Raw genomic sequence first — 16,202 nt, 5'->3', positions numbered from 1 at the left:
GGCAGCACTTACATCACTGGCAATGTCTCTAGAGGCCTTTGCAGCCTTTATTGAGATGGCGTCAGGCTTCAGGTCGTAGCCTTTCTTCTTCTCTTCTTCCCAGCCAGCTTTGTAGATTTTCTAAGCCAGAAACCAGAGAAACAACAGGGAGGTGGGACTTCAGTTACAACAGAACTCCTGATTCTAACACAGCGGGCACGTAAAAAAGACAGACATCCCACAAGTGTTAGCTCCCTTCAGTATCCTCCCCCAACTTCTTTACAAAGGATAAACTTACATCACTCATGGTGATCTGGTTCACTCTGGAGAGCAAGATGTCTGGAGTATCAGGCATGACGTGAATGGTGGTCTTGTCTTTGTTCCACTTTTCCGTGTACAGCCTCTGTAAAGAGAAGGTCGGCACATGACGCTACAGTGGAACAGGTTTGTAATAATGGGAGCAGGAGGAGGGCATGGCGGATGAGGCTAAGCCTGATTATACATACACACACACACACACACACACACACACACACACACACACGCACATGCACGCATACACACGACATATTCCTTCCCCCTAACCATGAGACAAAAGCGCTGAAGACTCACAAAGGGCCTTTCGGGCTTCTCAGGCTGAGGCTGGCCCCTGGGCTCTTACCTTATCCATAGTCAACTTGTTGCTTTTGTTAAGTGCCTGCTCCATGGTGTCCATGGCGTATGTGAACTTCAGCTTCTCGGGGTGCTGGCGATACTTCCTCTCGCTCAGAATCTCTCCAGCCTTCTTTGCCTTCTCCACCTCCAAGGAGTCTATCGGGACCCAGCCGATACCTTTCATCCAGTTGGTGAAGTCAGATTTGTACAGATTCTTTATCACGAAGAAAGAAAGTTCATTTCAGAAAGAAGCAGACCTTGGGTTTCTTTGGTTACAAGACTTATTATCACAAAGAAAAGGGAATGCCTAGCATTTACTCATGACAGTGTTATAGAGAAAAGTGGTTATGGAAGCGATTGCATTCATGGTGGTTTTAAACTGGAAATCCTAACATAACAATTTGTTTTCAAACTAATTTTCTTAGCCAGGCAGGATGATACACAGCTATAATCCTAATACTCATGAGGCTAAGATGGGATTGTGGGTTCAAGATCAGCCTGGACTACATGGTGGGCTAAACTGAAAACAATTAGGTAAGACTAAATCAAAAACAAAACAAAACAAAACAAACCACAGCAACAACAAAACAGGATGAAATTTTAAAAATTGCACTGGAAAGATTATAGTATATCTTATTTTTTTCACAGACTACATCGTAGGTGGTCTAACATACACACAATGTTTGTACAACGATGGGTCATTATAGTTACATGAATGAAACTCTCTCACTCCCTGAGTCAGGTGTGATGAAGATGTCTCTGGTGACCCTGGTTCTTCCCCCACACCCACGGAAACAGAAAACTTAAGCACCCCAAGCTAACGGACTGGCACATACGTCACTCTGAATTTGCATGGCGTTCCTGGAGTGCTCCACATTCAAGGCGTCGGGCAGGAGGGTGTAGTTGTGGTAGGGCTGTCTGTAGTTGGCGTTGGTCGCAACTTCCTGAGACTTCTTGGCTGCGGTCACACTGAACATATCCAGAGGTGTGTGGTACCGGGTCTTGCTGGCCTCGTAGCCCTTCTTATACTCGCGATCTGATTGTATTTTGGCCACATTCATGTAGTGAACCAGTTTAGGGTCATCCTGAAGACTGAGAAAGCCTATTTGCTTGCCTCTGGATTTCTCATAGGCCTCCTTGTATTTGCACTATTTGGAAGAGAGGGCCAGACAGAAGTTTGACAGAAATCGAATTTATTTAACAATCTATACAAAGGCCAAGTTCAGTCTGAATTTGACAATACCGAAGATATTTTTAGTATTTTAATATACAACTTGCAAAATATTTCTAATGGATGACTGTAAGACTTGTTCTGAGAATAATATATAATAATTTGCAATTATATCTAGATTGTCCATTAGTAGATTCTTTGAATGTGCCCAAAGGTTCCTGAAAAGTTTATTTCTTAAGCAGTTGTATATTTCTACCTCATTTCCATTAGTAACTTACACTACCTTTAAAGAGTATTTATGGACTCATGACTCCATTTCAGCAAAACTCTACTCCAAATTAAAGTATTGACCTTAAAATGAATTCTTATTACTCTATTATGATAATTACATCAAGTCAACCAGGATATATAATTTAAAAACAATTAAAACATTGTTATCTAACCTACAATGCTTCCCAGTTTCTCTTGTTTCACTGGATTTGTTTCTTGTGTAAATAAATTGTGAAATTAAAACAGTATATTCTTTTAAAATGTTTGGAGACTTTATCTTGACAAAATCTAAATAAAAAATTTAAGCTCACGGTGAAAACAGTAAGACTTTCAAATTTTCCACAACCAAAAAGAAAATGTATCTGTAAATTTTTAATGAAGTTTTAAAAAAATATTTTCAGTGAAGTAATGAGAAAATATCCTTGGCACTCATGAAATAAGGAAATTCTCCTATATTGTAATCTTCTCATGTGTTTCCCTCTATAATCAAGATTTCAAGCACAATGTGCAGATTATAAGACATGCATGGGTTTCCTTACGTCACTAGCAATGTTCCTTGAACTTTTGGCTGCAACAATGGGAATGGCATCCGGTCTCAAGTCGTAACCCTTGGCAAGGGTTTTCTTCCAGTCTGCTTTGTAGTGAGCCTGTGGGAAAGAAAGGGGTTATCCTTTGACATGGTTAAAAGATAATTGGAAACCAATGTATCTTTTCCCAGACATCTACATTCCCTGCTATGCAGAGAACCTGCAGCTACGTGATTGGCTCATCACTTGTGTGCCTGCTACATGCTTTTTGTAAACTATAACAGGGCCTGGAGATAGCGGCCAGTGGTCCTGCCACTGAGGAGGCCGGTTGGAGGATTATGGGTTCGAGGCCCACCTGTATTATACAGGGAGATCCTGTTTTGCAAAAGGAAACAAAACAAAATCCAATTAAAAAAGAACAATGTAAAACCATCAAGCAACACGTGGTGTAATCTCAAGTAATGACAGAATGTCTGTCTGTGCGACAGAGCAACGGAAGGGGTGAATGTAGGACAACAAAACGTTCTCACAAATTCCTGTGTTTTTATTCTCTCCTTTGAGAACATCGTATTTGTGACAAACTTCTCATAATAAAGCAGTTCAAAGTAAGAGAAAGTCATTGTTATCAAAAATTTGAAATTAAGATACAGTACCGATCCTGTAGCTTTCATTGTTAAAATGCTTTTAACAATGTACTCTCTGTACTACAAGAGAAAAGTTTAAGTGGCCCAAAATCATAGAGATGATTACCAAAGAAACCCTGCACATTCAGAAGATAAAAGAGTACCTAAAATGTTAATGTTGAGAATAACTCTCTCTCTCTCTTTTTTTTTTTTAAAGTTACACTATCAGTAAGACAGGTGCATTTGCTGGGCATGGTGGCAGAGGCAGATAGGCCTTTATGAGTTCCAGGCCATCTTGGTCCACATAGGGAATTCTAGGCTAGCGAGGGTTACATAATGAGATTCTGTCCAAAAATAGATAAAAACATATTTTTCAGGTTTAATTCTATTTTAAAATTAGAATCCAAATGTTAGATTTATTTATTTGATTTGATTTTTGTTTTATTTTGAGACAAGGTCCCACTATGTTGCCTGAGCTGGGCTCAAACTCCTGATTGTTATCCTCAATGTCAATGACCAGTGTCCCAAGCTCCTAATATTACAAGCACATTATAAACTCCTGTCTTTATAAATCCTGGTTTAAACATAGTAACCAATTACATGTCCAGACTACCTAATAACTAGTTTCTTTAAAAAGTTCCAACACTCACAGAGGGAACTGAGCTCTTCCAGAAGCTTTAATAAAGAGTTGGAACAAAATTGCACAGAACAGACTATAAACCTTCTCTTTCCAGTCTTGGCTAGACTTTGTAATGTGTTTTGTTTTTAAATGGAATATTATTTTCTGAACTGGTTTTACCATCTACTAGTGAGTCACAGCTCATAGTTAAAAAGAGTATACATTAAGTAAAATTTTGTAGTGACCTCCTACTCCTCTGTTGCCTGTATAAGGGTCCCCCCCTCTGGGTGCTCAAATGGTCTACATTTGGTTTGTTCTCCTTGAATGGCTCAGTAAAAGAACTACCCAGAATTGGGAAAGGGACGTCCCTGTAAGAGATGTTAGACCGGCACCAGGTTAGATACTCACGTCACTCATATTGATGGCATTGACCTTGGCTTGGATAAACTGAGGCAACTCAGGGTCCATCGTGTACTTATGCTTCAGTTTCTCACCCTCCACCTTGTAGTTCAGCTGCAAAGAAAGAAGCACGCAATGTTATGAGCTGACACGGTGGGAGCTTGATCCTGTAGCCATGCCTTTAAAGCTAAGGCTGTCCTTGGTGTTCCCCAAACACAAGACAAATGCATACAACACCACAGCTAGAAAGCCGGAGTAGGTATATTTGTGTCTTTACCTCACCAGGTATGGTGGCAGGTTGTGTTTAAGGTGAAAAAAAAAAAGGCAGAGCTCTCCTCTTGGAACTTATAGTTTAATAGAGGAGGCATGTATCTGTATAAACACGTAAACTATAAACTACAGCTAAATTGGCGATATGTTGAAAATACAACCATATTGGAAAAACTTGGACAATCATGAAGGCAGAGGTAGTGTGTATATTCAGACTTGGGTGGAAGGGAGCATTCTGGGAAGAAGAGCAGTGTTTAGGGACTCAAAGCAAGAAATGGCCTGGCCACATGGAGGAGTTCAGGGCAATTTAAAGTAGGATTAGATAGACAGAGAGCAATCCATGGGACAGAGGTCTCTTCACCTGAGGTAATGAGTTTGAATTTTAATTTCATCCCCAAGGGGAGCCCAGACAATGAGGCTAAGTCATTGCAGTCATCCACACGAGAGACAAGGAACTCTGCCTGGTGACAGTACAAGGACAAACCCTGCAGCAAACTGGCTACTTAGGACAAGGACACAGGCTTGGCAGAGATATAGGATGTGGGGAGGGCATGGAGGGAGTTACATCCAAAGTCACCACCACAGTTCTGACTGGAGTATCTAGGTTTGTGCTGATGGGATTTGACCTTGGGATTTGATATGTCCTTCTGTGTATGTGTTGCTTTTATTGGATAATGAATAAAGCTGTTTTGGCCAATGGCTTAGCAGAGTAAAGTCAGGTAGGAAATCCAAACAAAGATATATAGAGAGAGCAGGAGGAGTCAAAGAGACACCATGTAACTGCTGAAGGAGAAGGATGCCAGAATCTTACCTATAAGCCACAGCCTTGTGATGATACACAGAATTAATAGAAATGGGTTAATTTAAGATGTAAGAGCTAGCTAGGAATATGCCTAAGCTATTGTAATTTAGTATTGTATTTTAGTTTCTATGTGGTTTAGTATTGTAATTTAGTTTCTATGTGGTTACTTGGGTCTGGGTGTCCAGGAAACAAAAGAGCAGTCTCTACTGGTATTTCTTCAGATGGAGCAGACAGAACAGTGAGTACCATTTTCCTAGGCAGCTCCCTTACAACCCGGAATGACACTGTCCCTTAGCACAAGGGAATCCCTGGCATTTATGAGCACTGAAGTACAACGTATCCTTAAACACTGCAGTAACAGAAGAGCTGCGATTACCCTGAAGGGACACGACCCACAGAAGACCCACAGAAGACCCACAGAAGACCCACAGAAGACCCACAGAAGACCCACAGAAGACCCACAGAAGACCCACAGATGACCCACAGATGACCCACAGATGACCCACAGATGACCCACAGATGACCCACAGATGACCCACAGGTCCAAGGCAAGTCAAAAAGCCCTCTACTTTCTAACCTCTGAGGCTAACACAAACATAGGCTTTGCTTTAAATGTTGCTTCTTTTTCTGGGAGCATTGTAAGTGAACCCTGGAAGTATGAGGTGATATGACACACTGGGCACTGGAAGAAAAGGCACTTGCTCTCAGAAACGAGGACAAGGCATGAACTACTGCTCTCTTCCCCAGAGGCCTCATTTGAAGAGCGCCTCCTAGAACGAGCTGTTCTACAAAAGGACTAGGACACTGTGCCGTTTCTCCACGTAGCTGGTAGAACTATACTGCGGAGCAACCAGACGCTTTTACAATTCAAACCAAGTTGACGATGTTATTAGGAACACTCATATCCTGTGTATAACGAGATCATATGAATAGCACAGACTTTCTGTGTTGGGAAAAAAATAGCAAAGTTGGAAAGACCCTACCCCCCCACCACCCCCCACTCCCGCCGTCTTCAAGTTCAACATTGTTTCCAAGGTAGAATCTGTGCCTTCACCTCTGAAAATGGTGTCTGTGTTAACATTTAGATGCATCCTCCTACGCTGAGAGAAGGAGCATGGGGGAAGCGGCTTGGTTGCAGGGTTTACTCGGGGACTAAGCCTTTAAAGGGGAACCTCTTACATCACTTAGCTGCTTGGTGTTCTGCTGAGCCAGCACCATGCCCATGGAGTCAGGCACGCTAGTGAACTTGATGGTGTCCGGGTGTTGTCGGTACTTCCTCTCATTTAGGGCCTCGCCTGCCTTCTTGGCCTTCTCCACCTCCAGGGAGCCGATGGGGATCCACCCAATGCCCTTGAAGAAGTTGTTATACTCATCTTTGTACACATTCTGCAGAAAGAATAAGCTCTTATGAGAAGGTAGCCTTGGGAATACTCAGGGAAGCTTCTGGGAGCTGCAATGCTACACAAAAGAAATGAAAGCCATTATTTCCCCTGCGCTTGTATCTCGTCTGTCATTCGGCTTATTACCAGGAGCTGGAAATGAGAAGTCGCAAATCAGCTGTGGCAGCGCGCATGATCCAATGCACAAGGGAATCTAGGCCGTGCACTTCCACAGCTGTTTGAACTCTGTTTTGTCGATTTTTGACCATAAATTGGGCTTTCTTTTTTAATTTCACTGGAAACTTTGCAAGTCTGAGTTTCCCCCCACACTATCCAGCCAGGTTATTTCTGACCTTAGCTGGGTAGTGAGATTTTTTTTCCACAGCCTGCTCAATAACGGAATAGCAACCATTTCTTCCCCTGACAGAGGACAAGTATTACGGAACTCTGCAGAAAGAAATGCCCTGAATGCTAAACAGCTCCCTGGGCGGCTCTCTATGAATCACACTGCAAGCAGAACCTTCCTGGTTTATTTGATATGACTCATGGCATGGATTTACTTGGATGATGGGGTGACCTTGAGTTTAAAAAAGAAAAAAAAATCCCTGAATTCTGAAAGCATTGGGAATTTAATTTCACATCATCCAGTGATTACCACTCAACTGGGCCCACGAGGGTACCTCTGATTGAGAAGCAAAGTGCCCCATCTCATGAGAAGAACATGGTCCCATCTTCATTCATATGTCAACAGACACAATGCCAATGCTTATAACCATGTAAAGTCAGAAAAACAATGTAGCTTCGGAAGTTTTTGAATGAATGCCGCTTATTCTAATGTATATTTTTCAAGTATCTTATTGTGTGTGTGTGTGTGTGTTTTTTTTTTTAATTTTTGAGACAGGGTTTCTCCGTAGCTTTTGGTTCCTGTCCTGAAACTAGCTCTTGTAGTCCAGGCTGGCCTCAAACTCACAGAGATCCGCCTGCTTCTGCCTCCTGAGTGCTGGGATTTTTTTTCCTTTTTTTTGTGTGTGTATGTTTGTGTATTTTTATTTATTTATTTATTAAAGATTTCTGTCTCTTCCCCACCACCGCCTCCCATTTCCCTCCCCCTCCCCCGATCAAGTCCCCCTCCCTCTTCAGCCCAAAGAGCAATCAGGGTTCCCTGCCCTGTGGGAAGTCCAAGGACCACCCACCTCCATCCAGGTCTAGTAAGGTGAGCATCCAAACTGCCTAGGCTCCCACAAAGCCAATACTTGCAGTAGGATCAAAAACCCATTGCCATTGTTCTTGAGTTCTCAGTAGTCCTCATTGTCCTGGGATTAAAGGCATGCGCCACCACCGCCCAGCTACCTTATTGTGTTTTTAAGCCAAATAAGATGAACGGAAATGATCAATGTCTTTGGGTCTGTTGGGTAATGCATACTTACGTCACTCTGGATTTGGTTAGCGTTCCTCGTGTGCTCGAGACTCAGGGCATCGGGCAGGTATGTGTAGTGGTGCAGAGGTTGTTTGTAGTTGACATTGGTGGCCACATCCTGGGCCATCTTTGCGGCGGTGATGCTGACCATATCCCCAGGGGTATGGTAACTGGTTTTGGTGTTCTCGTAGTTTTTCTTGTATTCTCGGTCTGACTGCAACTTTGCCACTTTCATATAATGGACCAACTTGGGGTCATCCTGCAGGCTTCTGAAACCAACGTGCTTGCCCTTTGACTTCTCGTAAGCTTCCTTGTATTTATACTGTGGAGACAGAACTTGGTTAGCCAAGTGCCATTTGGTACAAAAACGTTTTTCCACACACAAAGGTAAACAGAACATTATGACTTTCTGGATAAGTGTTCACGAAACACACACCTCATCTCGTCCAGAAAAATCACACCAAAACCTAAACTTGGCTGGGACTTCAAGGCAATCCCATGATCAATTTAACAATTTCCACGCCCTTTGCTTGACTCCTACAGATGATTTGTATGCAGAATTATTTTTTTAAATCTACCAGAATATGAACACACTATCTTCCAAACAAAAGACTAATGTCTTTTAGCTCCATAGGGATGTGGCCTTTTCTAATCCGGTTTGTGATTTCTGTTCATGGATGTGACTATCCGTGTAAGCAGTTGTGCCTTCACCCCCTCCCTCCATCCACTGCACCCTCTGCAAGCTCGGGACTGAAGGAACCGCAAAGGAAGGCACTTTGGCAAAGCCAGGAACTGCTGGGGGGTTGGGGGGGGGGAGGTTTCTCATCCATAAAAGCCCAACCCAAAGCAAATCTATTCAAGGTCTTTCACTGCCGGGGGTAGGGGTGGGGGTAGGGGGCATCATTGAGATGCAGACTGAGCTGCACGGTAATAGCTCAGACCCTCGAAATTTATTCAAGAGAAATCAAATCTACTGAACCCTGCAAACACTGAGCACTGGTAGTGTAAATTCATAAGCGAGGACTTAGCAGGTGAGAGGGTTACCAAGGAATTACTTGATATATTAGAAAAGGCTCCAGTGGGAGGAAGGGACAGAATCACACTCCAGACTTTCACTTTTAATAAGTCAGGAGTGCATTTGAGACTCATGTGTACTGTCTGCAAAGTTTGGAAGGAGGCATTTTCAGTCTGTCCCTGCCAGGAAAGCTGTACTGACTTTATACCCTTCTCTTCTATGTGGATTGTATGCACGGTCGGTTTCTTCTCTCTTCTCAAGTCAAGATGGTAGCTCTGGGAATAGAGCATGACAGTGATCCCTGCAAGAAGCGAATGACTAAAAATGTATTTTTAAAGATGAGAAGTATCTGTGTGTGTGTGTGTGTGCACACGTGTGTGCATACATGTATTATAGATTGTAGTGGTTTGAAAGAAAACGGTTCCCAGAGAGAGTGGCACTATTAGGAGATGTGACCTTGTTGGAGGAAGTGTGTCATGGTGGGGGCGGGCTTTGAGGTCTCTTTTGCTCAAGCTTCCCTCAGTGTGGCCATCAGTTGAGTTCCTGCAGCCTGCAAGATGTAGCACTCTCAGCCCCCAGCACCTCATCTGCCTGCATGCCACCATGCTCCCACCATGATGATAACGGACTGGACCTCTAAAACTGTAAACAAGTCCACCCCCAATTAAACGCTTTCTTTATAAGATCTGCTGTGGTCTCGGAGTCTCTTCACAGCAATAAAAACCCTAAGACAGATGAAATGGCACCAACTGACTGAAATGATCACCATCATATCCTAAAAGAGGCAGGCAGGGGTCCTACGTGGCTTAGGGAATGCCTGCTGATATGCAACACCCTCCATTCTTTTTAATGCAATTGTAATGCAGGCATGCATCTGAACTTAACATGTTTCTGTCATTCATTTCATGCTCTCACTGGAAATAAATGCAAACTGCGGAGGAAATGTGTCAGCAAAGGGAATTTTCATCATGTCTCGGGGGAGAAAGCCACTGTTAGACTTACGGCATTGCTAAGCGGAGTCATCTGAGAAAACAAATCCCAACAATGCTGAAATGGCGGCAGGTTTTCAAAACACCATTTTGAAGGGAGTTTGGGCATCGTTAATTTATATGTACACCCAAGCAAGCATGTATCCGATTACTTAAAAAAAAAAGTCACTTAAAATCTTTACTCACGTCACTGGCGATGTTTCTGGAGGACTTGGCCGCTGTGATGGGAATGGCATCAGCCAGGACGTTGTTGCCTTTGGCTATTAAATCATGCCAGTCCCGTTTGTAACAGACCTGGGGTAGAAAAGCAAAAGGGGAGTCAGCACACTGTTTATCCATCCTCTCAGGAATCCCTCAGGTGCTGGCTTCTTTAGTTCTCTCTCTCTCTCGCTCTCTCTCTCTCTCGCTCTCTCTCTCTCTCTCTCTCACACACACACACACACACACACACACACACACACACGAGAGAGAGAGAGAGAGAGAGCGAGAGAGAGAGAGAGAGAGAGAGAGAGAGAGAGAGAGCGCGCGCTAAGGAATTAGACCCCCCCATTGCATGTACCCTGCTACGAATTCACATCAGCAAAGGGTCACATTTGAATCTAGCATGAAATCACAGGTCTCTGGCTAATTGTTCACCCAAGTCTGGCCTTGGCAGATAAAGAAGAGAGATGCTGAAAAACCAGAGTCGTTGAAGGGAGGAATAGTAAAGGCTGTAAGAAGTCTGGTTTGAGAGAAAATGAAACTATGAAGGATGGCTAAGGGGACACCAGGCAGCCATCTTTACAAAATTTAAGGCTATTATGAAAAAAAAAATGAAATCACTGAATTAGAATTTCATTAATTTTAATTTTTGTCCTGCAGGATTATAATCCCTCTCCCTCTTTGTTGCCAACTGGAAAACAAAGCAGAAGTTTTAGGGGAACATGCAATGTGCTCTATATAAGGAAGAGTGCTACACCCCATGAAGAGGGCCTTCCTTGCCATGAGCCAACTTGAGTCAAGAGGCCACCATCCCGAGACGTGCTCTGCTGGGGGACCAAGAGTGGGAAGTTGACTTGGATAATCACCCAGATGCCTCTCCACTCCACAGATCTGTCTATTGCCACATCAGGTCTTCACACCCCGCCAGTGACCCACGCTACTCACGTCACTTATGTTGTAAGCATTGCACTTGGCCTGGAGTAACTGTGGGAGGTCGGGATTCAGAGTGTACTTATGCTTCACTTCCTCTCCTTTCGCTTTGTATAAGATCTGCAATACACAGACACAAGAATAAAGCCCCTTCCACATCAGGCTGAAGGGAAAAGGCCTTAACTGCCCACTGAAAGGACTGGCTCTTTGTAGAGTCTTTGGTCTCCTCCTTTTTCCTGTATGGATCTTGCTATGTGGCCTAGGCTGGCCTAAATCTTTAGACCCTCATGTTCTGGGATGAAAGGTGTGAGCCACGACTCCTGTTCTAGAATAAAACTTTTTGTACCAGTCAAAGGTATCCAATAAGGGGGCAGTAGGGGAGAAACTGGAGGGAAGGGATTGGGAGGTGTATGTTGGTTCTAACCACCACATATCCATGTATGGATAGCAAATAGAATATTTTTACATGTCTCCAGAAAGAGTTTTTTAATGGCAGTGGAAGATGACAGTTTTATAGAGGACAGTTTAAAAATGGTAGTGCCTGGGTAATACAAAAAAATGCCTAAGCTAAATTTTTAATTTTCTTTATTTAACAATTTAAAATTTATTTGTTTTGTGTGTGTAAGTGTCTTGTTTGCATGTATGCTTGTGTACCACATGCACGGTACTTGTCTGAGTCAGGAGCGGGCACTGGAGTTATGGATAGTTGTGAGCCACCATCTGGGTGCTGGGAACCAAACCAGGGTCTCCTGCAAGAGCAGTCAGTGCTCTTCAACACTGAGCTCTCTCTCCAGCCCCCAGCGTTTTAACATTGAATGCACAGAATGCCAAATTAGCAATGAAGGCATCGGCATAAAAGAGTAAGCACATCAAGTAGGTACTCACCCCTTAAAGAGTACCCCCCTCACACACACACAAACCAACCCACAAACCATCTTCTTCTGTACTCACATCACTGACTTGCTGCGTGTTCTGCTTGGCTTGCACCATCACTGGGGAGTCCACGATGCTGGTGAACTTGAGCGTGTCCGGATGCTGCCTGTATTTCTTCTCACTCAGGGCATCACCTGCCTTTTTCACCTTTTCCTGGTCGAGACTCCCAATCGGTATCCAGCCAATGCCCTTCATCCAGGTGTTATAGTCTTCCTTGTAGGCATTCTGCAGAGACAGAGAGGAGGTGTGAGAGCCAGGCCCATTCTAGGAGCCGAGGGGTTGGCCTGGGGACCACGGCACTTACGTCACTCTGGATATGCATCATGTTCTTGGACAGCTCCAGGTCCATGGCATCCGGCAGGTAGGTGTAGTGTTGGAGAGAATGCTTGTAGTTCGTATTGCTGATTACATCCTGTGCCTTCTTAGCTGCCACAACATCGAACATATCTTGAGGGGTGTTGTACTTGGTCTTTGTCTTTTCGTAGTCTTTTTTATACTCCCGGTCTGACTGTATCTTGGCCACGTTCATGTAATGGACCAGTTTGGGATCATCTTGGAGACTTTGGAATCCAACCATTTTCCCTTTAGCCTTCTCGTAATCTTTTTTGTAATGGACCTATTGCGAGTGAAGGGGGGGTATATTTTGAAATGTCGCTTTTAAGATACTGAACAGTGAGGTCATACTTTCAAAGTTTTGAGTTTCCTAGACATTTCTATATGCCCATAACAAGGGGATTGGTTCCAGGATCCCCATTTTGGGCCGACACAAAGCCCAACCCATACTTGAGTCTCTTATATGAGCCATAACCTTTGCACACTCTCCGCGTACACTTCAAATCATCTCTAGACTACTTATAATATCTAGTAAATTGTAACTGCTATATAAACGGTTTTGTGTCATTTTGACGAAAATGACAAGGAAAAATTCTTTAAGCGTTTGGTACAGATGTAATTTTAAAAGTCTTTTCAGCCCACAGGTATCTACGGATATGAAATCTGAGGATAGGAAGTGTCAACTTCTATGTAATATGGTAAAAATAATACACCACTTAGGAGCCTTGAGTGTCTGTATCTATTCCTGCCACCCAAAAGAGATTGGGATCCAGCCTGTCACTGATGTGAACCCTAATTCATATCAATGACAAACTAATTCTTCACACTCTTTCCCCCCATAGACATAAGCAAACGTTATGAAAAAGGGAGCATTTTCCGTTCTTCACCAATTACACTCTGCTGCTAGGGCCCTGGAGCCGCTGAGGATTTGACAACTCTTAACTAAAAGACATTTTCAGAGTCCTTGATTATCGCAAAGGAAACCCAGAGCCAGTCATGGTGAACAGCATTTGGCTTTGAATTGTAGACCGAGGGGGACTGGAGATTCTTGGGGAGGCTTGCAGAGGATCCTGGGAAAGCCAGAGCAGACAGGAGAATGTGCAGGAAGATGGGGGGTACGGGGGACATGGGATGGCTGGAGGATCCACCACGAGAAAGATCAGAGAGACCTTTCAGGAGGGAGGGTTTTTCAGAACAAGGGCATCTGGGTTTGTTTTTTTTTTTCTTTTTTTTTAAATATTTATTTATTATGTATACAATATTCTGTCTGTGTGTATGCCTGCAGGCCTGAAGAGGGCACCAGACCTCATTACAGATGGTTGTGAGCCACCATGTGTGGTTGCTGGGAATTGAACTCAGGACCTTTGGAAGAGCAGGCAATGCTCTTACCCTCTGAGCCATCTCTCCAGCTCCTTTTTTTTTTCTTTTAAAGCTGTATTGTAATTACAGTTGTGTAATAAAAATTTCATTTCAATCAGAAGTTGCCCTTGAATTTCCCAGAGAAATAGATATAATAGATGAAAAAGAGAAGAGAGGGAAAGAGGAGATCACAGAAATTAATAAAGATTAGAGATAAAATTATTCCATCCAGAAGCTATTATAACTTGAATTTCTTCTTGGTTTCTTATTAAAGTAATGTGGATTTATGCAGAAATTTGCACAGTGATTTGAAGTCTTCTTGGTAACTCACAAGTGGACAGTTACACCAGTTCCGACCTCCGAGAATACTAAGGTCTGTTTAGGGTTCTTTCTGTACAGAATCATTTCCAGTCAGGGACACCATACGTGCTGACTTCTGGGTACCCCACTAGGTCCCCTGTCATGCAGGTGACCATGGCTGGACTTACGTCGCTTGCAGCCTGCCGGGCAGCTTTGGCAGCTTTGATGGGAATCGCATCGATTCTCAGGTCATATCCTTTCTTGCTTAAGTCTTTCAGGTCAGCTTTGTACATGCTCTGCAAGAGAAACACCCCTTGAGCAGGACTGCGGAGCCATGGGAGTAAAGGCGGGGTGCGCAGGGCAGCGCTAGACGCACCTCACTGACGTTGTAGGCGTTCACTTTAGCCTGGATGAACTGCGGCAGGTCCGCGGGCAGGTTGTACTTATGCAGTATCTCCTCCCCTTTGGCTTTGTAAGCGATCTAGGAGAGGAGAAACCACGTGTACACCAAGTGTGGAGAGACAGTTAACGGCACTGGGGAACAATTTCAGGGTGGTGTGTCTGTCACAAGGTGATGCTAAGAAAGACACTCTCTGTTCTGTCCCGTCACACATCAGAAAAAAAAAAAAAAAAAAACTCTGTACATTCTAGGACCCTGATGTAGCGGCACAGAGGCCTGTCTCATTGCATGCACACGGTTGGACAAGATTTCCGAGCACTGGCTAGGAATCTCTGGCTCTAGGTAGCGGGTGCCTGGAGGACCTTCAAACCAGGGAAGTGAGCTGGTGGAAATGCTAACCTGCAGCCACTGCCCTGAGCCAGAGCAGGCTAGCAGGTCACAACACAGCAATAATCTATTTAAGACTTTGTGGGAGTCTAAAGGGACTTGCAGGTGGTTTTGATCCTATATAGTTTCTCTTAGCCCCGACTTAAGATATATTCTCCACGGGACCCAGCACCTACATTCATTCTTTCTGGTCTTCCTAGAGATACCTTACCACAGTCATTAAAAGAAGACCCTCTCACTGATCCCTCCGAGAGCCTTCCCTTAGTAGTAGAGGACAGCTGGTATAGAATACGCAACACTCTAAAGTTATGATTAGGTGAGCGTGGCATCATTGGGCAGCAGGAATTTACAGCTGGCCCCCAAGAGGCCCTTCAGATGGTTAAACAGCTCCAGGTGACCAGTGCACTCAAGGGCAGGTTCCTTCATGTTGGTAAATAGTTACGAAAGCCACACACAGGCTGGACACTTACGTCGCTCCTCTGGGCCTGGTTAATTTTAGACTGCACTGTAATAGGAGCATCTTCAATTGATGTGAATTTGAGCGTATCTGGATGCTGGCGGTATTTTTTCTAGGAGAATCAAAAAGAGAAAAAAGAAATTAAAACCGACTCTTAATCCAGGCTCTGTAATGAGAATCCTGGAGATTTACTTTGGAAAGACACAGAGGGGTTCTCTCAGTTTTAAAGTCCTGGAGTCCCGATTACCTTGGATGAGAATGAATACCTACATGAGACAGAACTGAATGGTTTTAAATTGGTGTCATCATGGGCAGTGTGTGCAGGAGAGAGAGGCACAGCTCCCCGGAAGCATGTTTGCACTCCTCAGATGCCTTGCTTATGGTGTGAAAGAGGGGCTTTCTGTTGTGCTGAGCCAGAAACACCACAGAGGTCTCGGAGGGGTTAGCAGAAAAACAAGCAAGAATATTTGGGCTGTCTTTTTTTTTTTTAAACCAACAACAACAGGGTCTTATGTAATATACGGTTGGCTTCAATCTCTGTATATACCCAAGGATGGTCCTGAACTCCTGACCTTCTTGTTTTTCTCCCTTAGATACTAGAGTGACTTTACACAGCCCTAACAACATCAGCAGCTGGAGCAAAGGAGTGTTCTGGTTGAGGGATCAATTAGCAACAGCTAACGATTAATTAGGCAGAGAACATGTCTGCTTTGCAGCCTTATTGCGTATACATAGGCTTCTTATGTATGGGACACTGATGTGCTGGAAAAGAAAGAAAGAGGGCCGTT

At 43.7% G+C, this 16,202-nt stretch overlaps 1 protein-coding gene across 1 annotated transcript in view; it reads right to left on the bottom strand.

Annotated features, from left to right (window-relative positions):
• The window catches only part of Neb (nebulin), a 190,075-nt gene that overhangs the window by 133,689 nt on the left and 40,184 nt on the right, over positions 1-16,202 (bottom strand). The window contains 15 exon segments of the mRNA XM_050140000.1: positions 13-120; positions 278-382; positions 641-847; positions 1,470-1,781; positions 2,614-2,721; positions 4,252-4,356; positions 6,494-6,700; positions 8,121-8,432; positions 10,301-10,408; positions 11,261-11,365; positions 12,197-12,403; positions 12,483-12,794; positions 14,359-14,466; positions 14,547-14,651; positions 15,428-15,526. Of these exon segments, the coding sequence (XP_049995957.1) occupies positions 13-120; positions 278-382; positions 641-847; positions 1,470-1,781; positions 2,614-2,721; positions 4,252-4,356; positions 6,494-6,700; positions 8,121-8,432; positions 10,301-10,408; positions 11,261-11,365; positions 12,197-12,403; positions 12,483-12,794; positions 14,359-14,466; positions 14,547-14,651; positions 15,428-15,526 (2,508 nt within the window).

The sequence above is a fragment of the Alexandromys fortis genome, unplaced genomic scaffold (assembly GCF_014885135.2).
Source record: "Alexandromys fortis isolate MF-2015 unplaced genomic scaffold, M_Fortis_MF-2015_v1.1 scaffold_33, whole genome shotgun sequence".
NCBI classification, from domain to species: Eukaryota; Metazoa; Chordata; class Mammalia; order Rodentia; family Cricetidae; genus Alexandromys; species Alexandromys fortis.
The sequence above is the reverse complement of the archived record's forward strand: the minus strand, read 5'-3'. Positions and strand labels throughout refer to the sequence as shown.